General features: G+C 36.7%; 2 protein-coding genes across 2 annotated transcripts in view; one reads left to right on the forward strand and one right to left on the reverse strand.

Moving 5' to 3' along the window:
* Window positions 1-25,809, reverse strand: part of iqgap2 (IQ motif containing GTPase activating protein 2) — a 69,130-nt gene that overhangs the window by 6,541 nt on the left and 36,780 nt on the right. The window contains exons 14-31 of the mRNA XM_067438251.1: window positions 25,675-25,799; window positions 24,475-24,638; window positions 19,472-19,562; window positions 17,377-17,544; window positions 16,854-16,996; window positions 16,593-16,763; window positions 14,985-15,068; window positions 14,801-14,872; window positions 14,631-14,700; window positions 14,302-14,510; window positions 13,881-14,033; window positions 13,471-13,634; window positions 9,018-9,242; window positions 8,220-8,360; window positions 7,765-7,849; window positions 7,320-7,552; window positions 2,080-2,212; window positions 665-767 (exon numbers count right to left, since the gene is read on the reverse strand). Coding sequence (XP_067294352.1) covers window positions 665-767; window positions 2,080-2,212; window positions 7,320-7,552; window positions 7,765-7,849; window positions 8,220-8,360; window positions 9,018-9,242; window positions 13,471-13,634; window positions 13,881-14,033; window positions 14,302-14,510; window positions 14,631-14,700; window positions 14,801-14,872; window positions 14,985-15,068; window positions 16,593-16,763; window positions 16,854-16,996; window positions 17,377-17,544; window positions 19,472-19,562; window positions 24,475-24,638; window positions 25,675-25,799 — 2,534 coding nt within the window. The remainder of the gene's footprint in view (window positions 1-664; window positions 768-2,079; window positions 2,213-7,319; window positions 7,553-7,764; window positions 7,850-8,219; window positions 8,361-9,017; window positions 9,243-13,470; window positions 13,635-13,880; window positions 14,034-14,301; window positions 14,511-14,630; window positions 14,701-14,800; window positions 14,873-14,984; window positions 15,069-16,592; window positions 16,764-16,853; window positions 16,997-17,376; window positions 17,545-19,471; window positions 19,563-24,474; window positions 24,639-25,674; window positions 25,800-25,809) is intronic.
* On the forward strand, window positions 19,578-24,468 carry f2rl2 (coagulation factor II (thrombin) receptor-like 2). The gene is made up of 2 exons (XM_067438252.1): window positions 19,578-22,123; window positions 23,093-24,468. Exons 1-2 carry the CDS (start codon window positions 22,060-22,062, stop codon window positions 24,130-24,132), a joined length of 1,104 nt encoding a protein of 367 aa, XP_067294353.1. The 5' UTR covers window positions 19,578-22,059; the 3' UTR covers window positions 24,133-24,468.

The following is a 25,809-nucleotide window of genomic DNA, read 5'->3' on the forward strand; positions in this document are numbered from 1 at the left end:
TATTAAACATATAGTAAATTATAATTATAATAAATACAAATATAAGAATTCTTTAAAAAACAAGTTGAAATAGAGCAACAACTTTAACAAATGCATAGACTATCGATTAAAAACCTTGGATAGTTACAATAGGTCTATTTACAGTAGGTCTGTCTTTAACAGTTTAAAACAGTCTTAAACAGTTTTAAGTTCAATTTTCCTATGGATAAAATGAAATACTATGAAAATAGTTTTAGTTTTGACTTTATGTGATTTAGTCTATTTAGTTTAGGAGATCTCTGGCAGTAACAGCACATTTTTCCTCTTGGGCGTGCGATTTGCTGACAGCTTTCCCTGCACATATGCCCCATATGCCAGCAAACCAATTAGAACGCGGGACAATGATGACGATACATAATAACAGAGCGTAGGCACAGTTGTTTGGCAAATTAAAAAATGGCTTGCGATTACATACTTATTACCAAAATTGTATCAAGTACACCTTAAACAAGGGAAGGTATAGTCATTTTTAGTGTTAACATTAATTAGCAAGTCCATGATTGGCTTCGGTATATAGAACATTCACAGCTTATATGGACCATATGCTCCTTTAATACTGGTAATGTCTGAAATGTGTTCCCAGTGAATTAATGACATTATGTGTTTGCATGTGTTTTAATTTTACCAAGCAGAGACTCGATGTCAGGAACTTCCCCCAGGTCCTTCAGGAGTTCATGCAGAAGATCACTGTGATCTGGAGCAATAGCTTCCTTATGTTCTAACACCAACTAGAAGAAAAAGTCAATTAAACTATCAGCCACAAATAGTCTGTATAGACAACAACAAAAAAACGAAATGTCTTGACAACACAAAACATCACACTATCAAAATTTACCCTGGATCAAGTAAATATCCAATTGCAATTACTATTACTGTGATATCTACTTAAAGATGAGGGTAGAAGCTCAGTGTAAATCCAACCCTCTTGATTCTATAAAATGTATTCTCTAAAATGTTAAAATTTTTAAAATTTAAAAATGTAGAGTCTGGGAGTCTATTTTGTTTTAATGGAATACTGCAACATACTGTAACAAAGAGGAGGTTGTTGTTTCCAATTCATATCATTGTCCTAAAACTTGGCAGAGAAAACAAGACAACACCCAACTTTCAATACAAAGTTGAATTTGAAGGGAAATTTTAGATTGTTTCTTCCTTGTATATAACTCCTTAAATATCTGTTTTGAACTTCACATCACCTCAAATAACATCATATCTCTGGATCAATAAAATATATACTACAGCCATACAGCTTAAAATGGACATATTTGTTGCACTCTTGAAGACAGAAATGACAGTCTGTTTTCCAACAGAAAGAATGCAGGCATTTGGCTGAGTTGGGAAAAGTATGCAGGCTCTATTAATTATGTCTGCACAGGTCATGATGTCACTTCCTCACACATATGGATCAAGTTAAGCCGCTCCTCACAGTAGATTCCTCTCATGACTCAAAGGTGGCTATTGAAAGTTACTCACAATGAGTTGAAGATCTAAAAAAAAACATTTGACTTCACGTTCCAGATCACATGCCTACAGCTGAAAACACATTTGGACAAGATGTGTAAACTAGTGTCTGTCTTTCATATGAATAGCCCAGCAATAAAAGACAAAGAGGTAATCTCTTTCACCAAATGATGGGCTCACAGCTGTAATCCAAGCATTTTTTGGTTAAAATTGGCTTGAAAGGAAAATTCAGCCTATAGATATTCTAAATTGTTGGGCATGCATGTTTCATTTTTTTTAAAAATGTTTTGACCTTGCAATGTTTAATCTAAATGCCATAACTAGATCTTCCTGTGACAGACTCCTCTCTATTGATGAATGTAAGATTTCATTCATCTGCCTTCACTTTTGAGCACAACACCCACATCTTAAAATTTAGCCAAAAACTGATGCATAGAACCTAGTCCCGCCCTAAATTTTTATTTATTTTTTTACAATCCGTTACACCGTAAAATTATGATGTTGTTTCTTCTGTTTCATTTCTACCTTAAAAAAAGAGGTTTCTATTCAATTCTCAGTTGGTAATGTTGTATGTCTTACAGAATGTGTGTTGATGATCTCCTCAATCGAGATGTAGATGACAGGTTTGCTGAGTGTCACCATGTCAGAGTACTCATCCACGTTAAACTTCTCCTCTGGAGCTGAAACATCGCAAGCCGCCTGGAAGAAGCCCCTGAAAACCAAAAAAAGGCCCAGATTAGTGTTACATCATCGATTTTCAACCTGCTGTGTATTGTCGGTAGTATATGGACCGAGTAATTCATGTGCATTTGCCAGCAAAAGACTTTTGACAGCTCCAGGGCTTTTGTGAAAACAACAGATTGTCCTTCTGCATTTTTGTATCACTGCCCACAGACAGTCGGGTTGAAAAGGGGGTTATTTAAAGAACAGTTAAAGGTAGGTTAATCTAAAACTGAAACTTAAAATGAAACTTGTACTATATCTACTCTTTAAACAGCATTATTGTAAAAATAGAACAAGGTGTTTGGTTTTTCCCCTCTGTTTGGCCTTGAACACTGTGTTTGTGGTCATTCTTTCTGTTCTTTGCAGCCTTTAGCCAGTGTCTACAACGTGCTGGAACCTTAATTGGAAACCCAAAATAACCCACTACCGCTAAACATTTACTCTTTGAATTCTTGCACCCTGGAACAATACAAGTCGACACCATTGTGACTAAAAGTTTGCTTAGCAGTACTTCCTACTAAAGTAAGGCGGTATTTGACTTTGGTAAGCAATATACACAACAGACCGGTGGGAAGGTTTCCTACCTATTTGGCAAAAGGGAAGACAACAGCCATTTTTCTTTATTTTCTCTAGCCAGGTAGCAACGACACAATTTTCACCTTTCTACTGTATAGGCAGTCATGTTTTATTGAAAGCCAGCAGTGAAGTACCTGTAGAATCATTAGAGATGTGCGATTAATTGAAATTGTAATAAAATCGCGATTTGAGCATGCACGATTTCTAAATCACTTAATATCATGATTTTTTCAGCACTTCTGGCCCCAACCTCCCAGTATGCTATCCGGACCAATCAGAATCATAGACCATTAAAAAAATGGACGACACGACAACTTCCGTTTTTCGCTGGCCAGAGTTGAAGCTTTCAGACCTGCACGGTGCTGACATCTTGGAACCGAAGTCTGCACACTAGTGATTTCGGGACCTGAGTTGCGCAGTAGAGAGCAGGAAGTACAACGGCGATATCAAAAGCCCACCCACACTCTTACAGATGCAGAACAATTAATTATGTTGGTGTGACATAAACAGTTATGGAAATGTAGAAATTAAAGCTAAAGCTCCAATCTGTGATCTGTCACGGGTTGTAACTTGAAAATAATGCTTTATGTATGTTTCTGTCGATGGATACACATGCTAGCTCCTCAGTGATACATTACAACAGCGATTATAAAAGAAAAACATGGGCAAAACGGTCTCTCTTTGAAAATATTTTTTCAATGCATGCGAGTGCTGCCGTATGACCAGTCATTTTTGACGTCATCATCACCCGGGTATATTCCCCAGAAGACACGAATGAGAACTTGCACGTACTGTGAGAAGATCTGTCTCTGTGCACTCGTCCCAAAGCGCGCACACATCTCACAGCGCACAAATATTAAGTTCTCTCTCAAGTCTTGCTCTTGAACGGACAAACTCACACAAAAAGTATGTCTACATGTCCATCTTGATGAGTATCCAAGCAGACAGTCTGAATATGCCTTAAGTGAACTTTATACAGTCGAGAAAGACGACGCATATCCCTGCATCAGGTCTTAAAGGAGCAGTAGCCTTTACTGCTGTCTGTTTAATATCAAACAAAAGATAAAGACATCACTCACTGCTCTTGATTGAATAGCTTGTGTAAGTTTAATAAGGATTAATCTTTAATTTAAACAGTTAAATATGCAGTTATTTTACATTTGATTGTTTATAAAATTTCTCAACCTAAAAACTAATGTTAGACCTGAAAAACCTGAAAAGCATTGTTTCTTTTTATTAGTATCTTTGTTCAATAGTATTTATTTGTGCTGCTGCTTGTATTTAAGTTATTTGTTCTTATTTTCTTTATTTTATTAGTCCTTTTTTCCCTGAACATAGCAAATACGGAACCGCACTGAAAACGTGAACCTAAAACCATGATACAAACTGAACCGTGAGCAATCTGTACCGTTACCCCGTAGCGTAACTTATCCGAGGGGGTGCCACAAAATTTTGAAAATTTTCAAAGGGTGCCATGACTGAAAAAAGGTTGGGAAACACTGCTTTAGGCTACTCATTTGAAGCGATGCGTGTTGCAGCACCATCACAAATATCTGACTAGCCTACAACATATAGCCCATAATACGCTCTCACATGTTTATTTTTTACCGTTTGCCAGGAGTAAAATTTACACATGAGGTTTCAACAACCAGATACTTGCATTTGTCCAGTTTCATCTGAAATGCTTTCATTGCCTAACTACTTCTGAATTGGTTTGTTTGACTGATCTGAATTAAATAGTCTATGTCTTGAAAGAATCTGGGAAGGCATTTAGGCCTACTCCTGGTCATTTCACAATCAGATAGATGCCTGGTCAGAAAAAAAAGAATGAAGGAACCGGTTGTAAAAAGGCCATAACTCTAGCAGCTGCTGAAGAAACGTGTTGCGTAAGCTATTATGGTCTCGTGTTGTTTCCACCAGTGCAGCACATCTCATTGTTCCTTATTAATAATTAATAAAATAAATATAAAACGAAGGAGAAGCCTAAAAAAGGCCTGAAGCCCGGCCCGTGTTTTAGGTATGACGTGAAAATGGCCCGAAGCCCGGCCCCATAGGGGCGTGAAAAAGTCGGGGCCCATCGGGCTCGGGCATAAATGCAGGGCTCTTGGCTGGATTTTTGTTGGAAAAGTCGGGGGAGAGACGCATTTACTAGGCTACTTTTAAAAAATGTGGGTCGGGTACAATATTTTCTTTCTTTTTTTTCGGTCTAAGTTGTGGTTAGTTGAAAACGTCGGTCAGGTGCGGTTTGTTTATTCATAGACCCGCACATTACTGATAGGCTATATAGCCATTTGTCTGTTCTAGAGACTTTTTAACTTTTCGATAAAGCTCTAATTGGTTTCCTTTGGACATATGTTTCAAATTCGGAAAGAAATCGGAAAGAAAAAAAATAGAGAAATCGTGATACGTTTTTTTTTTGTCCATATCGCACAGCCCTAAGAATCAGGGTAAAATATGTTACTGAAAGCCCACTGAATTAGCCCAAATAGTTAATTCACAAAACAAACAAAAACAACAAATAAACAAAAAATGCTGAATAAGATGTTTGAACCAAATGCATAATCAAAAATGCAAACAACAATTTAAAATGCAAAGTACGCCTAAATGAGAAGGTCACCTGCTGTCTTAAACTGCAATAATCCAGCTCATCAGGCAGAATTGCTGAGAATCATAGAGGAAAAGAAACCAGCAGGGAGTTTCCAGTAAGAATGACTCACCAGAATGGAAATGAGAGGCTTTGGGCAAAAGGTCATTTAGCGCTTCCAGCTGCCTCACTCAAGCACACATACTAATATGTCTGAAGTGGCGACACATGTCCCTCCTCACTGCTGATGCCTTACTTTCATACAAAAACACTTCCTTACCTTTAACCTCGATTTCCATATATCATTAGCCTGTCCTGACCCTCAGATTTCTTTTGTTTTAAACACAGTCCTATACTCACCAGTTTCAACACGAAATATGTATGTTTCTATGAGAAGAAACAACCTATTGACTTTCAGATTTTTCAGATTTTCAAGATTTTCAAGAACACTTCAGATTTTTTAATAAAGCTTAAATAAGGTAATTTTAGGTCTAATTTTAGATGTGAAATAATATTTTTAACTATTTGTAAATAATATTTGGATTAAAATGTGCAGATTTCCTTTTATTTGTATACCTAATATGTCAAACCCATAAAACGTTCCTTGAATGACATGAATCACATATACCGGTATGTATATTTTCAATTCAAAATGGGCATATTTGAGAAAAAAAGTTGAGTAGTTTGCATCACTGGATGTTACCGTTGGTTGTTTAACTTCTAACACAAAACAGTTCACGTTTATTAAATGTTTCACTTACCTCACTTTCTTTCAACGTTAAACTGGCGCTTTGCACTGGAATAAGTGCTTTGCTTTGTGACCGCTAAACTCCACCTACTTTGATTTGATTGGCCATCTCAATCGTGTTGACATTAATGAGCACTGTTAGACTGCTGAGGTAGACCCGACTAAACTTGTAAACCTTTTTGTCATCCTAACATTCAAAGTGCAAGAATTGCAATATTGGTAGGGCAATTTGGCCATTTGTTAGCCCGACGTGGTCATACTCTATTCTAGTCAGAATATGAGTCTGAAACTGCTCCATTGGGCTGTGATTATGGGGCGTGTTTCAACCGAACCAGGAAAGACATCAATTGGATAGAGCTACAACCAATCAGAGCAACGAAGCGACGCATTGTCAAATGTCAACAGAGCTCAACTGCACTGTGTTGCCAAGTCCGCGTTTTTCCCCGTGGGTAGTTTTCTATGTCCGCGGGTTGAAGCGACTATTATGTGATATATAGACCCATGAGTGCGAATTTTTGCAGACATCCTTGCCAAAATAACACACATTTTACCCCCCAAACGCCATTTTCCACCCGGAGAACCCCCCGAGAAGCTATTGTTAAAAACTTGGCAACCCTGTCGGCACGCGCGCTGGTGTCAGGCTGGAATACACGATCTTTGCAGATGTTGTAAAAAAATAAAATAATGATACACAGAGTACTTACCCAACATGATCATCATTTCTGAGAGAAATTGTGAAGGTGAATGCATACAAACAAGCTCTCCGTTTAGGATTCGAAAAAATATAACCCAAGCCCCTTTGATGACGTGCATGATTACGTTACTGTTGATCATCTGTCCGTCATCGTCTAAAGCCCGCCCTGATGATTTCATTGGTCCGAACAGTTTCTGTTCGGGGATAATTACTCCTCTATGGAGCGAGGCCAGACAGAACTGCCCGACCTAACATTTTTGTGGGCGGGGCTAAGTTCATCTGGCATCCAGGCTAGCCATTTGTAATTATTGGAAGGGACTTGTCCCCCTCAAAGTTTATGGTGGTTACAGACCTACTTCAGATATTCTTCAAAATATCTTATTTTTGGGTGACCTATCCCTTTAGGTATTTGATTCTTCCCAACATTAATAGTTTTTTTGTGTGACCGTAGACAAACTAAACCTCAAAACGGTGACGTGATCTGTTCTCCTCACCTGAACCTTTGATAGGTCTGGGAGATGTAGCTGTTCATGGGGGTGAGGTGGTCACTCTCGTCCTCAAACAGCTTGTTGGCAGCCGCATGCTGTAGCATCTTAGCCACTGACGCCAGGTTCCTCCTCTGCTCCGAATGTACCTGACCTCCGGCCGTCATGTCAATGATGTCAAAGCCATCTGGAGCCACAATGGCAGGATTCATGTAACGGTAATAGAGCAAAGTCCCAACAATCTGTGGGAAGATGATGACGTGAACCATTATTTTTCAGGGTTCTTGAGAAAATGACTCCACAAAATGTGATTTAGTTGATCTTTAATCTGTTGTGGTTTGTGTGTCAAGTAATTATAGTTACATTTCAAGTATGGCAGGACCCAGTGAATACATATTTTAAAAGAAACATTTGTATGGATACATGAGTACCACTAAAATTTTCAACATCTGACCTTTAATAATTCATCCTCTGTGGCGTCAGGGAATTTCTCATGAAGTGTGTCCTTTAGCACTTTAGCAATATATCTCATGCCGTAACTGCATGCAAAAGAAACAGATGTCAACAAAATGCAAAATAAAAATCACAGATCAGCAGCGGTAAAAAACAACAACCTTAAAATACCTTAAAATAATTTAATGCATGAGCAAACAACACAACGCTGATTTATGCATTAAAAATATATATTGTTTTGGGCAGACTCTGTTTTTAACTACTGTGCTGCCCCCTGGTGCACAATAAAGTTATACACTTATATTGTATAATTATAATTTATAAGTAAAATAACGTTATTTTTTATAAAAGAATCCTTCATAATACAAGAGGCATATTTGACAAAACTAAAATGAACTGCATGAAGCATAACTGAACATCTGTTTAAAAAAAGGCTGCAATGGTCTTTGTTCTTACGGAATGGTGTCCAGCGATGACATGATAGAGCCGAGCACTTTGTCTGTGACTGAACGGAGCACCTGATTGGAGGATTCCAGTTTAGCCCTCACTTCCTCGTGTGACAGAGCCTGCTCTGGCGTGACCTCATATGGCAGCTTACTATGAAGCAAAGTTCAACAACAGTAGTGAAAAATAATTAAATCAAAAACTTAAGTAAATAAAAACTTATAAAGACTTAAACTTAAAAAACTTAAAAGATAGATTTTTGTATGTATTTGAAATAAGGCTCTAATCCTTAAAAGGCTGCATTTATTTCATCAACAATACAGTAAAAACAGTAATATTGTGAAATCTTATTTATTATTGTAAATAATAATGCTAAAGCAAAATTTTCAGCATCATTACTCCAGTCTTCAGTGTCACATGATCCTTTAGAAATCCTTCTAATATTCTTCTTTGGTGCACAAACAAACAATTCTTGATAATGTTTTGTGGAACTCACTGATATGTTTTTTTAAGATTCTTTGATGAATAGACAGTTCAAAAGAAACCTATTTATTTGAAATAGAACAATATAAAAGCCTTTACTGTTACCTTCGATCAAGCGAATGCATCTTTGCTGAATAAAATCATAAATTCTTGCAAAATCCAACTGACCCCAAACTTTTTTTTTCTCTCTTTTTTTTTTTTTGCTCATTTATAAATAGTATGGGGGAAAAAAAAATATGCTAACAAAAATGGAGGGAAAATAGATGTAAATGAGAAAAAATTTAAATAAGAATGTGTGTAATACATGTTAGATGAGAAAATATGAACCTGGCTTCTCCTGTAGCGGTCTCTAGCTGATTAACCCATGTTTTGTAGATGTCTACAGGGTTAGTGTTGATGCCCAGGTTTTTGTCTTCAATGATCTCTTTAACCACTGGTCCAAGCAGCTGCCGGAGGGCGTTCTGTCCACGAGCACCACGGTAAAAGCTCAGAACCATCTTAATAACTGTAGGGTTCCCTGTCACTATTTCCTGGATATGATCCACCTTAGATCTGCCAGAGATGACAGCAAAGTTACAATGATATTTGCCATACTGTATCAAATAGAAATTAAGATTTTATATATATATATATATATATATATATATATATATATATATATATATATATATATATATACATACATATATACATACATATATACATACATATACTGTATATACATATATATACAGTCCCTGACAAAAGTCTTGTCGATTGTGTACAAATTGACCTAAAGTGCCGCTGAAATATATTTCTAATCAAGATTTTTTTACAAGAAATGGCTCATTTTAATCCCACCAGCTTTTGTGATAATGTTTCAGTAAAAAACTAAACTTTCAAAAAGTATTCTAATATTCACAGCTTGGTAAAGCCCATTGAGTCAATTTTTGCAAAGACATAAGTGTTGTCACCTTGTCATATGAGCTTCACCTGTGACTAATAATGGATCAATTAGGTCTCAAGTGTGTATAAAAAGAACCCCAGTACGCTAGACCTTCACATCAACTTCAACTAGACCTCTGCAAACATGCCTAAGATTCACCCTGAGACTAAAGTTTTGATTATCAAGAGGCTGAAGACCAGATCCACTGCTGATGTGGCAGACACCTTCAATGTGTCTCAGCGTCAAGTACAGAGGATAAAAAAAAGATTTGAAGAGACTGGAAACGTTTTTGACAAGCCCAGGTCAGGCAGACCCCACAAGACAACTGCTCGAGAGGACCCTTTGTTAGCTCGAAAATCCAAGGCCAGCCCATTTTCCACTGCAGCAGAGCTCCATGAGACCTGGTCACCTGAAGTCCCCGTGTCAACCAGAACAGTTTGTCGGATTCTGCCTCGAAATGGCCTCCATGGTCGAATCAGTGCCCAGAAGCCAGCACTAAACAAAAGACAATTGAAAAACCGTGTGGCATTTGCCAAGGCCCACAGCCTGCTGAAAGGATGGACGCTGGAAAAGTGGCAGAAGGTGGATTTTTCAGATGAATCTTCTGTTGAATTACACCACAGTCGCCGCAAATATTGCAGGAGACCTACTGGTGCCCGAATGGATCCGAGATTCACCCAGAAAACAGTGAAGTTTGGTGGCAGAAAAATCATGGTCTGGGGTTACATCCAGTATGGGGGTGTGCGAGAGATCTGCAGGGTGGAAGGCAACATCAATAGTCTAAAATACCAAGAAATCTTAGCTACCTCTTATTTCCAACCATAAAAGAGGCCAAATTCTGCAGCAGGACGGTGCTCCATCGCATACTTCCATCTCCACATCAAAGTTCCTCAAGGCGAAAGAAGATCAAGAAGCTCCAGGATTGGCCAGCCCAGTCACCAGACATGAACATCATTGAGCATATGTGGGGTAGGATGAAAGAGGACGCATGGAAGACGAAACCAAAGAATATTGATGAACTCTGGGAGGCATGCAAGACTGCTTTCTTAGCTATTCCTGATGACTTCATCAATAAATTGTATGAATCCTTGCCAAACCGCATGGATGCAGTCCTTCAAGCTCATGGAAGTCATACAAGATATTAAATTTGGATCTCACAGCACCACAACTTAATTTGCTTAAATATTTTTGTATTTACAGTAAATTTGTTCAATTTCTGTATAGGCAACAAAACTTTTGTCTTGCCAAAATTTGACCTTTCTGTCTTGATAAATGATAAAATTATAAATATTTTTTCTATGAAAATTATTTATTTCAGTGCATTAAACATCATTTGGGAGGGTTTTAGCTTTTCATATGAGCTATTTCTAACACCAATTAATTAATTAAAAGTCAGGTTAATGTCAGGTATTTCTAGAAAATAGATAAGCGACAAGACTTTTGTCAGGGACTGTATATATATATATATATATATATATATATATATATATATATATATATATATATATATTAGAGTGCGGATCGGGCTGCATTTTTCTGTCCGAGCCCGACCCGAGCCCGACAGTTAAAATCTATTTTTTCCCCTCATATACTAATGACACGCACGTTTGTTTGTGTGGAAACCCCGCTTTTATTAAGCAACTGTAAGGAAGGCATTCTGACATGTTTACAGACGAGCGCATCAGCGCGCACACGGGGCATCAAACGTTACACAGAGCCCAATCAAATAGCCAACTGAAATTAAATGAACAAAGGTCTGCTAAAAATGGCCCAAGCTAACAGAACAAAACATTAACGTAACACAATTTAAATGCTTATTGAAATGAAAGTCATCTTACCAATTTTCTCAAACTGTGGTTCCTAAACTGCAACATGGGATCTATTTACATAATCTATCCATCAAAGTTTAGGCTAATCGAGGTTTTATGCAGAAAAAGGATTGCATCAACTGCGGATGGCTTCAAGGCTGTCCTGCTGCCAGCAGCGCTGAAGTTGCGCTCACTGGAATGACAAGGATGCCGCGGGCGATATGCACGCACGTGTTGCGAGTTGTTGTCACGGCGACATAAACAAATTTCCGCATGCAGGAAGACGGATGTTAGGGTTATATAATGCATGTATTTTAATCACAAAAACAAACCATTGCATCAAGTTAAACAGGCCCATTGGCTACTTGCATAATAAGCAGTTTTAAATTTAAAAGGTTCAATGCCTTTTCGCGCTGACGTGACCGAGCCCGACCCGAACCCGAACGTCATTTCTAAATATCTGTCCGAACCCGGCCCGACCCGTCGGGTACCGTCGGAACCCGTCGGGCTCGGGTCGGGTATCCATCCTCTAATATATATATATATATATATATGCACACACACACACACACACACACACACACACACACACACACACACACACACCTAAATGATTATTAGAAACACCTGTTCAATTTCTCATTAATGCAATTATCTAATCAACCAATCACATGGCAGTTGCTTCAATGCATTTAGGGGCGTGGTCCTGGTCAAGACAATCTCCTGAACTCCAAACTGAATGTCAGAATGGGAAAGAAAGGTGATTTAAGCAATTTTGAGCGTGGCATGGTTGTTGGTGCAAGACGGGTCTGAGTATGTTACAATCTGCTCAGTTACTGGGATTTTCACGCACAACCATTTCTAGGGTTTACAAAGAATGGTGTGAAAAGGGAAAAACATTCAGTATGCGACAGTCCTGTGGGTGAAAATGCCTTGTTGATGCTAGAGGTCAGATGAAAATAGGCCGACTGATTCAAGCTGATAGAAGAGCAACTTTGACTGAAATAACCACGCGTTACAACCAAGGTATGCAGCAAAACATTTGTGAAGCCACAACATGCACAACCTTGAGGTGGATGGCCTACAACAGCAGAAGACCCCACCGGGTACCACTCATCTCCAATACAAATAGGAAAAAGAGTCTAAAATTGGCACAAGCTCACCAAAATTGGACAGTTGAAGACTGGAATGTTGCCTGGTCTGATGAGTCTCGATTTCTGTTGAGACATTCAGATGGTAGAGTCAGAATTTGGTGTAAACAGAATGAGAACATGGATCCATCATGCCTTGTTACCACTGTGCAGGCTGGTGGTGGTGGTGTAATGGTGTGGGGGATGTTTTCTTGACACACTTTAGGCCCCTTAGTGCCAATTGGGCATCATTTAAATGCCACGGCCTACCTGAGCATTTTTTCTGACCATGTCCATCCCTTTATGACCACCATGTACCCATTCTCTGATGGCTACCTCTAGCAAGATAATGCACCATGTCACAAAGCTAGAATAATTTTAAATTGGTTTCTTGAACATGACAATGAGTTCACTGTACTAAAATGGCCCCACAGTCACCAGATCTCAACCCAATAGAGCATCTTTGGGATGTGGTGGAACGGGAGCTTCGTGCCCTGGATGTGGATCACACAAATCTCCATCAACTGCAAGATGCTATCCTATCAATATGGGTCAAAATTTCTAAAGAATGTTTTCAGCACCTTGTTGAATCAATGCCATGTAGAATTAAGGAAGTTCTGAAGGCGAAAGGGGGTCAAACACAGTATTAATATGGTGTTCCTAATAAACCTTTAGGTGAGTGTATATATATATAGCTATATATATATCTCTTTATCTCTCTCTCTCTCTGTCTGTATATATATATATATATATATATATATATATATATATATATATATATATATATATATATATATATATATATATATATATATATATATATATATATATATATATATATATATATATATGCTGTTTCCATGCTCAAGCTAACTAATAGTGTTCTCTATATCTCCATCTCAGTCTCTATATCTTACTTGATCTCCTCTCGCAGCGCTGACTCAAAAAGCTTGAGCAGCAAGTACTCTTCCCGCTGGTTCGAGGCATAGTTATACAACGTGAAGATCACAGTGTCCATGAACTTGGTGGATTTGTTCTGGGGCATCTGGAAAATTAGCTTGGCCAGGTATGAAGGATTAGTCTGTTAAAATAAGAACCCATTCATTAAAAAACTGAAGATTTACAGTATTTATGACTTTTGTGCATTTAAAAAAAATGTATAAACGTTTTTGTTTGTTTGTGTTTTTTGTTTTTTTAAATAAATGCTGTTTTTTACATTTATGCAGCATATTTTTTAATTATACATAATATTAATTAAATGGTTAGCCATAAGTTGCAATTCAGCATTCCCGTTTATTTAATAAATGATTTAAAACTCGGGCCTCACTTGTAGAAGGTAAAAAAGATGCTGATAGGCTTCCAATTTCTTCCTCTTGTCTTTGCTCAGGCTCTTGATGCCCTGCTTTTCCCCAATGGTCAGATCTTCTTTACTCATTTTGTTCTTTTTGCTTTTCATCTTTTTGCTGTGTGACACCACATCCTACCAGAAGAGACAACATTTGCAGTAGTTGGAAAAATTTGGATGGGTCAAAGGTTACAATTGACTGGTTTGAACAGGTTTTTTTTATTATAGCATTGATGTCTGTTTGCTAGTATCATTCTAAGGTTCTAATGGCATGGGAAATCATAAACCAATGTACATCACACGATAATATATAACATTTGTCATCCATAGTATATACAACAAACAATCCATTTATCTTAATCTCAGTCTTTGAATTGTATTTAAAGCCACCGCATGAAAGCACCTGTAGTGTGATCCTGTTCTTTACTAACAGGCCAATTTTAATATCCATCAAATTCAGATCCTTTTCCATTTGCTGATTATCACGAATCTTGGTGACCACTTCCTCTCTGAGCCGTGTCACTTCCTGTTCCTCCTGTAAATCGAGGCTACTTTGTTCCAGCAAATGTACAAATTTACGGACCACTGAGAGGGGAGGATGCTGAGACCCGGCTGTTAGAAAAATAATTGGAAAAACAATGATATTTACCATGCAAATCAATCAATTAACAATACAAGTAAATGTAAATTCAATTATATAATACATTAAATATAATAACGTAATGGACTTACTCAAGGTTCTGTAGTCAACTCTTGCTTTGTTAGCCTTAAGGAAAGCTTGAATCTTCACTATTTCTTTCTCCTGAACATGACACACAGAGTGTGTCAGCGTCATGAGTATGCAGATAAAGAAGCTGCTTGTTCACCTGTGTGTGTGTGTGTGTGTGTGTGAGATGACTTACATGATCTTTGAAGTATTGCAGTCTCTTCGTGTAGCCTCGTTTAGCTTTCCACATCTTCACAAGTGACTGTAACTAAATTACAGAGGAAATGTGTTTTCATGCTATATTACTGCAATTCAAAAAACAAGGTAGATATTGTAGGATGAAAACTGTAATACATGAGCATCAGCGATAGATCCGTTACCTTAATCACATTGCTCACACTGTCTTGGAAGGTCTTTAATCTGTCCTTATAGACTTTTCTCTGTTTGTAGCCCTTCCAGGATGCCTGTAATGGTAAACCAAATCCCATGTGAAAAAAATACCCGATGGCTGCATCTGAAATCACATACTTCCCTACTATATAGTAGGCGAAAAAGAGTATGTGACAAAATAAGCATGTCCGAATTTACTGTACTCTGTTATACTGTATCTGGATTACCTAATATTTCCAGCGAGATTCTGAAGCATGCGTACAATGGATACTTTACTATCCCATGAGGCCAAGGGAGAGGATTTGTGAATGACAGTGAAGAGACACAGCTGACATGATAATGTCAATATGGCAAATGTAGTACGTCCAGATTATATTCGTATGACACACATTCATATTATATAGACATACTTTTTTAGCGGTAGCAAAATAATTGCTTAGTGATGTTTTATTAACAAATTTCCCCCAGACAGCATGCCAAATATGCATAATCTTTACTTTGATTTACTTTTGATTTAATTTGATACAAGTGTGAACTCGTGAATTCCAAATAAGTACCTGCTCAAGAGAGTATGTGATTTTGGACATAGCCCATTACATATTTGATCCTATTGTATATAGGTAGTTAATTTTCTTTGGAAATGTAATGAAAACGATAGGCAGTAACTAAACACTTTTTTCTACTATACTTTCATAGTAGAATGTGTTTTCGGGTGTTGTTCTATAAAAATGTTCTATTTATGCGAGCAAAAGGCCCAAAGGCAATTTTTGAAGCATTAACATATATTTATTTACATTATTTTGATGTGTAAATTAAGCAAATTAAAGTGCCAATTATGCAAACTATGAAATAACACAGTATAGTTTTTCTTTAATAAACAATAATAATTTAATATAATTAAAATGAGTAATTAAAAATAAGAATACAAATATTTGAATATTTAAAATTTAAATCTTAGATCTTTCAAATTATATATACTCTGGCATACATACGAATTTTATAGTAACATGCAGTAAAATGTAAACAACAATAAAATCACAAAGTTGAAGGTCTAGTATATCAGATTAAAGGTGTCAAGAAGTTTTTTTATACTTTCATCTGAGGTCAATTTATGACGTTCACATGGTTTTTACATTCAAAAACATCATAAATAGGCTCTTCTTCAGCCAGTGTGCTATATGTTCTGTTAGACACGTCAGGTATACATAATCACTACGATCTGTAACAATGCAATAGCTACTAACATGCTTTACTCACATAAGTGTGCTGCACCATTCCTATCGTATCCAATATAGAAGGCACAGCATTGTGTTATAATCTCAATATGTCTGCAAATCCAGTGTCGACCTGTGTCTTGTTTACAAACGATTATCTTGCTATCTTCTGCGTTTTTATTTAAGTCATTGATTTAAGAGCCTCGTTTTCGGAAAAGCTTTTCTTTTACTAACAAGAAAGTTTTCGGCTCTAAAACTTACAGGATATTCTTATATTACCATGACCTTTTATATATCAAAGGCTCAAGAGAAAGTTGATTTCTCAGTTCATCACCCCTTTAAGTATCTATCGATACATTACATTTGCTTTACACAGTTAAGCACCTGCAGTTTGATGACGCTCGGCTCTTGTTTTTGCAGGTATTCCATTCTGTCATTATGTGCCCGCCTCACCAGGTATCCACGAATCAGAGCCTGCAGTTTGATGATGAGCGACTCATTGGCCAACCACAGCTGCTCTCTGTTATACTCTGCTGTTACACTGCTCAAAACACTCTAGTTAGGGGGAAAGAAAATATGACCTGAACTGCAGAGCTCACATACAACACAAAAATCTGTAAATGTACATTTGTGCTAAAGGCATACCTGGATATCTTCTTTGGTGAGCTGTGAACTGTCATGGACAAAATTATCTGGCTCAACCCATGTCCCTTCTTTACTTTCAGTGTTGTAGAAGTAATCATATTTATCCTTGATCTTGTGTTTTACCCATGAACTGCCACTGGTCCCTACAGATAACACAGTTAAAATTAAAGCACTGTAATCGCCCAGAGCTCCTGTGAAAGAATAACGTATGTATGAAGAATAGCATATGTATTGGCCTGTCTGAGATCTAATTAACCAGTAAATGCTTTAGATGATGGTTGAAAAGTCTCTAGAATATTTACAACTAATATCAAATATTTTTTCAAATTAAACAAATTTTACACAATTAGGTTAATGGTAATGAGAAACATATACAAGAATAAGCTTGAGAATACCATACACTATATGCTGCTAATTATATAATAAATAATATTTAATATGCAATGAAATACAATCTCCAGTTAATGTTCAAATTATAGCTAGACCTTCCAGATGACAGTAATCAGGGCTGTGATAGAGTTACCTTGTTCTGTTTGAGTGCTCTGTAACTGAGAGAGCTGGCTGTGGTAGATATGAGCACATTCAGACAGCACTGCTCGAAGACCTGCATCGGGACACTGCAGAGCAGCCAGTGTGGCCTTAGCATCTCCCTCAGATACTGCCCAGTTAATGTCTGCTACGGCCTTAGCCACTGAAATCATGTACACAATATACAGAACAATCAGTTTCAATCACTGACAGTGGACAAAGTCAGAGTTCTTCATAAAAACAAAGGTTACATTTTTTACAATTTTATTATTGTGACTATTTTTGTCAGGTTTATTGTTCAGTCTTTTTGTGTTTAACTGTGGTTTGCCCTGTCTGCCTGCCCGTCTGTATTCACTGGTCAGTTTCCTTGGTTACTGTTTATGTTACGCACCTGTTTCTTTTTTGTCAATTATCTAGTTCTGTGTATTTATGCTGCCTTCACGTGCTATCGGAAATGTCCAACTTCTCACTTCAAAAGTCGTGATTACGAGCTTGTTGCATTCAAGTGCTTTGTTGTTGGAATGAACAGGAATCATGGAGGACACCATGTTTATTCTTGCATATTTCTTGTGAAAATCCTATTAAAACCAAAATTATAGTGTCACATTACATGGATTGACAATTAAAAACATTTACGATGCCAGATTCTGTTATTTCGGTCAAATCCAGACGCATTTTCCAATACATTTTCGCTCTGTATTAAACACAATAGCCTCTTCTTCAAATTATTACTTGGGTATGTAAATATGCACTACATTAATGACAAGACTAAACGATTTAGCTGTTCTAGGGTAAAAATTAACACAGGAGTCTCCCCACCACCATGGTGGTTGCGTTCTAGTGTTTTCCTGATATTTCCTGGGTGTTCCTGGTTATATTGTTAAAGTGTTTTTCTGTTCGTTTCTCCATCGCTGTGAGTTCATTGCAACCACACTTGACATTTTTATTGTCAATTTTATAGATTGTTAGTGCTGTCAATGTTAACATGTTAATGTAAAAAAAAATCAGTTTAACGCGTTAACAATATTTAACGGAATTAATGCAGCAACCTAGCCCGGAAATCTAGATTGCAGCGAGTGTCGTCTAGCAACTCTCCATCGTGTATAGAGTTGCGTGTTACTTGTAAACAAAGAAGCTGGCAAACAGCGGTCTTTGGAATCAGCTTTGACCGTGACTCTGGAAGACTTGGAGTTAAGCTTTTCTTTGAGAAAAGAACAAAGAATGGCACTGAAGTCATTCTTAAAAAGGTATGATGTGTTCGGAGTTTTATTGACCGGATACGATGAAAATTTTATCTATAAACTAGCTCCGCTTCGCTTTGCTTTGGTTGGTTGTAGCGCTATCCAATTTCGTGCAGAGGGAGTTTGAAGACAACCGTTTATCCCGCCCCTTGGATTGAGCCCTGTCAATGGTGAGTTTCCAGACCAAACATCTTGATGTGGGTCTAGCTTGTCAGGCTAGCAGCATACATTTTTATGTCATCCTTTGGCTAGTGTTGCATTATATGATTATACTCTAATTCATGCAAATGCTTAAAAATCATTCAAGCAGGACAAGACAAGGTGAACACGAGAATCAAGTTCTCTTTCGTGCTTGAACAAACAACACACAATTATGCCAAAATGTCTGTTTTGTCGAGTATCCTGATAAGTTTAATTAAATTAAAAGTTGTTATATTTTTTGAAACCTAATAAATGGTATAAAATACAATTACACTGTAATGTTGAATGGCTAATTAATGTTAACTTTCATCGGGACGACAGTGATACTGGCCTTAATTCATAAAAAGATTCCGGTAAAAAGAATTTAAATTTATACTGTCTTTATGTTTTAATTTGTACATTAATTTGGAAATAAACTGTGAAATTATTACATTATAAAAAAATATTTTAAAAAAATATTTAAAATTTGTTTTAATGTTTTTAATCATGATTAATCACAGAAAATATATTTTAAATGTCAAACCCAGATCTGAAAAGTTATAGGCTTTTATGTGAATCATATGTATTACTAAACAACCTTTACAGGGATGTGTATAGAAAATTTACAAAATTAACATAAAAGCAACTTATATTTGGTTACAAACTTACTTTTGAGTGCGTCCTCCTGGTCCTGGTTGGCAGCGTGTATGGCCTCCTGGATCTGGTCCAGCCACAGTACAGCAGATTCATCTCCGGAGCTCTGTTACAGCACGACACACAGTCAGGCACATGTTCAATACAAACGTGTACTGCTCACACACTGTCACAGAGCAAACAAATCATCTGCTACTAAACACCAATTTATTCTGAATGTAAGTTACTACAATAAATCAAGTAAAAATTGGAGACTGTATTATACATTCTGTGCATCTATATCAGGAAGTATCTCCTTGGTAAATTTCTTGTTTATGCAGATGTTTTCACAGCAGTCTAATAATAGTATCTCAATGCATGATGTCAAAAGTTAAGAGCAAAGTTAACCAAATAACTTCCCTAATTTAATTTACAGAATTTTGAAAACACAGATTAACACTCTATGAAAACAATGAAGCTTCACTACTTTAGAAACATGAAGATGTGAAGTAGTGAATATAGACATGTGAACGTGTGAAAAGAGATGGGAATACAAATAAAAGGAGAGGATTTGGAGTCAAATGTCATCAAATAATTCATGTATGTAGGATGTAGTTCAGTAAATAGTATAGCCAGATCGCAAAGATGATTGACTGACTATTAGCATATATTTTGGATTGGCGGTAAGGTTCTGTTCTGGGCAAGAACTCCCTGCACATTCATGCAGCCTAGCATGAATAAGAGAAGGGAGGGCAGCAATAATCCCCCTTGAGGTGAACAGAACAGAATCATAATGTATTGCAAACAGCATTAATGTTGATATTAAATAAACAAAATAATTCATGAATTTAGTCTAATTCAAGGGGAATTAGAATACCAAATCCTAACTGACAAGAGGAGGAGCTGGGGTGGAGGAGGGTAAATGAGCTCCGGAGAGACGCGATAGCTGCTGATAGTACTGAAGGAGCTTTTATATGTATGCTGTGATAGACGTCGTATTTCTATAGGTAGACATGATCAGCTGACAGTCAGCTGATGCAAGCTTGACTGACATGACCTGCCAGAACTGATGCTATGCTAGATCTTTTATACATTTTTACCAGAATAAAAAGAAAAAGGTAGGAATCCGCAACCTGATGATATTGACTGCTGTGGAAAAAAAATGATAAAAAGATATCATTCTACCTATTTTTTTGACACGGATATCCTAAAAAAGAACCATTACTTAATTTGACCTGATCTCAGAATGTAGAGCTTCGTTGATCTCAGCGATAGCAATGACTCCTACACACGGAACATGGGAATTTTATGTGCTCAACCACTCACGATGATGTAATGGAATAGTCATTGATATGTGTATTTTTCCATAAAGTAATTTACCTTTTTTTTTATTTCATTCTTTTCAAGAGATTCGTTGAATAAAATGGGAGTCACTAATAAAGACATCACTGATAAATTCCCACTGTTTGAGAATATAGAATTTAATCACCATTAAATAACTACTCATCCTACTAAGAGAAACAACGCAAGTTAACGTTTAGGCACTGGTTTGATTACTGACACACAGACAAAGAACATCTGACCGTACATTTTAGGTCAGGCATTATAAATAACAGTTACTTACATGTTGCATTACTGTCGAGCCCAGGCACTGCGCAATATTTTGTAATCCTCAATGGCATGTTTATTGCTTGGTAGCTCGATCTGGTTTAATACTATGCCTATGTTACATGCGTGAATCGGTGGGCGGGGCTAAACAAGCGATGTTTCACCACACTCAGATGTCACAGCATGGCACATTCTGAGCTCAATCGTTTGCTGGGTCTGGTGTCTATAAAAGCTTTTGTTTGAACAAAGACTAACGAGGAAGTTTTCAGCTCCAAAACATACAGGATATTCTTATATCACGATGGACTTTTATATATCAAAGGCTGAATGAAAAGTTGATTTCTCAATTCATGACCCCTTTAAAGTTACTCAAGTGTTCAGAACACCAAACATCATTTAAACATTCTTGTATGTATGTATGTGTGTGTGTGTGTATATGTATGTATGTATGTATGTATGTATGTGTGTATGTATGTGTGTGTGTATGTATGTATGTATGTATGTATGTATGTATGTATGTATGTGTGTATGTATGTGTGTGTGTATGTATGTATGTATGTATGTATGTATGTATGTATGTATGTATGTGTGTGTGTATGTATGTGTGTGTGTATGTATGTGTGTGTGTATGTATGTGTGTGTATGTATGTATGTATGTATGTATGTATGTATGTGTGTGTGTGTGTGTGTATGTATGTGTGTATGTATGTAGACAAATGTTAGTAAACAGTTTGTTTATGTTCATGAATTGGAACCATTTAGGGGAAGTCTTGCGTCACGCAACATTTCCTGACATGCCTGAAACATGAGCCCTGAGCTCATTCTGAATCCAGACTCTCTCCGAGCCCTTAACAGGAAACCATTACGCCCTTCGATGCAGACATTTAACGTGACGGTTCTCTCAATATACAGATGACAAATGCTCAGAACAGACAGTTGTAGGTTATGTTTAGTTGCTTGATGAACGATACTTTGTAAAAGAGAAAAAGAAAAAATACTGGAAAAGCCTTTCAAGCATGTGGAGATTATTTGTGCTGCTGCTATTACTATTAATGTTTGAAGATTCACTTCAAGATTCAGGTAGGACCAATTTTCTCTAACAGTTAAGGATAGTTAGAGATCAACAGCTGATTGATATGTGGTAGAAATAAGCATATGGACTGAAGTCATGATTTTGTGACTAAAAAAAATAAAACTTTAGGGTGGTTGACTGACTGCCCGAATGACTTGACTCTTAACTCTCAGCTACAGTAGCAGATTATGACAACAATAGAATTTAATAGTTTCTAATCAATTTAGACATTTCTAATCACCAGTAGATCTAATGACTTTACAATCATGTAAAACTAATTATTCTCAAAATACAATGTGCCAAAAATTTTACTACATAAAGACTGTGAGTTTGTCAGCATTTCAGGTGGTTGTACTACTGCTGAAAGAACAAGAGTCAGAGAAGGAATGCAAACAACACTCAAAACTACATAACCAAAAATAAAAATAAAATTTGCAAATTAGAAAATATAGTAAGTAAATATTATTCCATACAATTAAAATGTAACACTTAAAAAAAAAAATAGATGTTGTTGTTGGCAGCTTGTAATATCTTACTCTTACAGTTAATGTTTGTCATGACTCATTTGTGATTCATCTGGACCATCTGTGCCTGTAACATTTTTCAAAACTGAAACCAAAGCATATCAGCCATAGTCAGAGAAGGCGTTATATATCATTTCAAATACAGTTATTCAAATGATCAGGCTCAAGGATTTATGACCACGTCAAATTTCCACGACCGATGTTTTCTAGATTATTCCAGATAATAAAGTTACTAAAATATGTGTTTAGCATTTAATGTGCAATGTTATTATTATTACTGTTAAAAAATAAAGACTTGAGGTCATGTCTGCTTATCTAATCATTTTTGTTGACTTATATTTAATTCATTTTAAATTTAACTTACGGTATCAAGCTGTTTGAAACAATTATTTACTGTAAGAACACATTTTATTTCAGTATTTTAACATTGTTTTTGTTTTTACTTTTTTTCAGCATTAATATATTCCAGCATCAATATGTCAAAATTTCCAAAGCCGAAAACGTTTCCTGGAACGAAAATTGTTTTCAATATTTCCCAGCTCTCCAACACATCTATCAAGCCTCCTGAGATAAAAGCCAATTCTAATGTCATCAATTACACCACTGGAATTGTCAGCACTAGGATCATTCCATCCGCGTACATCCTAGCCATCCTCATCGGGATCCCCTCTAATGTCTTTGTGTTGGATTGCCTCAGTAGAAAAAAGAAGCTTTCCAGCAGTATCCTATATTTTAGCCTAGCGGTTTCAGACCTTCTCCTGCTATGTTCTCTCACACTCAGAGTCCACTATCACCTAAATAACAACAACTGGATCTTTGGAGAGCTGGTCTGCAAGGTGGTGACTGCCTGCTTTTATGGTAACATCTACTGCTCCATCCATGCCCACATGTGTATTAGTGTGATGCGCTACCTTGCGGTTGTGCACCCGTTCTTCTACAAGACAATGTCGAAAAGATACTGTGCGATCTGGGCGAGCTTAACCATTTGGGTGGTTTTTTCTATTGCGATGGTACCAGAGTTTCTGGTTCAGCAAAGCTACCAAGTATTCGGGGAACAGTTGGTGACGTGTCACGATATCCAGCCTTATGAAGAACAGTCCTACAATGTTTTGATTCCATACAGATTGAGTCTGATCTGCCTGGGGTTCATCCTACCATCGCTGGTCATCGCATTTGTTTACGGATCCATCCTCTACTACCTAAATCGCTCCAGTCGTGACTGGAAACACTACATGAAGGCCAGCACGTTGGTTTTTGGGATCTTTTTAGTGTGTTTTGCTCCATGTAGTGCACTTCTTTTTGCACACTATGTAAAGCTGTACACTGAGAAGCAGTTTGACTTGTATTATTACTACAGAGCAGCCGTATGTCTGTGTTCCTTCCACAGCTGTCTCGACCCTTTCCTCTCTTATCTCCTCACAAAGACTTCAACTTCCCGAGTCAAGTTTAGATCCTTTAGCTCTAAACCTTTGAAAGCTTTGTCCACTGTGTAAGGTCTTCTAAATAGCAGGATGTTTAGTTGAGGTCCCTGCAAGGGGGGCTTCCTTATCTATAATGGCTTAACAGTGGGTTCGAGGATGTTACGGTTGGACTTCCTACTTCGTACTTTAGTAGAGGCTCATTACTTTGTACAGCAGTGACAAGTGTTGGACACTGAAGCTGTGAACATAAAACTAAGTCAAGCTGAATACAGAAACCATGAAATAAGTGTTTAAGTTATTTGAAAAAGTACAATTGAAGAGTAATTGAGAAGAAAGTAGTTATTTGAAGAGTAACAAAGAAGAGATGTAACCTCTTAGACATTTCATTGGTTAAGTGCTGTTATTCTATTTCACCTTGCAGATGAGGTCTTTGGTGGTCAGCAGTAGATTGTGATAGTGTTTGGCGGTGGCTGGCTTGACTCCCTCTAGTTTAGCTGTAGGGAGTAGGAGGGCTGCGAGTGTCTTTTCTGGATCTCCAGAATTTAGAGCTTCGTTGATCTCAGCGATAGCAATGACTCCTACACACGGAACATGGGGATTTTATGTGCTCAACATCTCATGATGCAATGGAATAGTCATTGATATGTGTATATATCCATTAAGTAAATGGCAAACATGGCTTAATTTCATTATGTTGAAAAATATACAATATTCAAAGATGTTGTTTTAAGATAATATTTAAATTGTATATACTGTATTATAATTAGGGTTGGCAAAGTACACCTGTTTACTTGTGAGAGTCATTAAATGTTCAATAAAACTCTTTTGTGTGATTTATACAAACTGAATCAATTATGCTTAATTCATACACACTCAACCACACCAGCTTATCAGAACATTATGGAGTAACTCTTTATGGTAGATTTTAATAACTTTAAAGTTCAATGTATTGAGTTAAATGCATCATTAATGAGAAGGTTATTATATTATATTATATTATATTATATTATATTATATTATATTATATTATATTATATTATATTATATTATATTATATTATATTATATAGCTCATCTGAAAGAAAATAGCATAAACTAAAACAAATACCTATATAAGAAAATATAGTAATGTCTTTCCATTTTATTTTATTTAAGAAGAGTGAAATGCTTTAAAACCAGATACGCTACCTTTTGAAAGGGAAAAAACTTTTCAATAATTTCAGTACTTCCCTTTCAACTTATATGGTTATAATTTTGAAATATACACTACCGTTTAAAGGTTTGGGGTCGGTAAGATTTTTACAAATGTTTTTGAAAGAAGTCTCTTATGTTCACTTAGACTGTATTAATTAAATGCTAATTTGGTGCTCAAGAAAAATGTATTATAAATGTTAAAAATGTGCTGCTTAATATTTTTGTGTGGAAATTGTGATACATTTTTCAGGATTCTTTGATGAAAAGAAAGATTTGATCTTCTGTAGAGCAAGTAATCTTCTGTAGCATTATGAATGTCTTTACTGTAAATTTTGAGCAATGTAGACAAAAAGAAGAAAAGAATCTTACGGACCACAAACTTTTGAATGGTAGTTTATCATTTATATCAAAGATTTCTTACTCTCATGTTCCTCATGCACCTGGACATTGACATTGTCAATGCACTTCTGAACATCATTCCAGGTGAGGAACTCTTGACCCTGGGCGAGGGACTCTGCTCTGAGACGAATCAGTGTGTCTGCATATCTAACAAAGC

The sequence above is a fragment of the Pseudorasbora parva genome, chromosome 3 (assembly GCF_024679245.1).
Source record: "Pseudorasbora parva isolate DD20220531a chromosome 3, ASM2467924v1, whole genome shotgun sequence".
NCBI classification, from domain to species: Eukaryota; Metazoa; Chordata; class Actinopteri; order Cypriniformes; family Gobionidae; genus Pseudorasbora; species Pseudorasbora parva.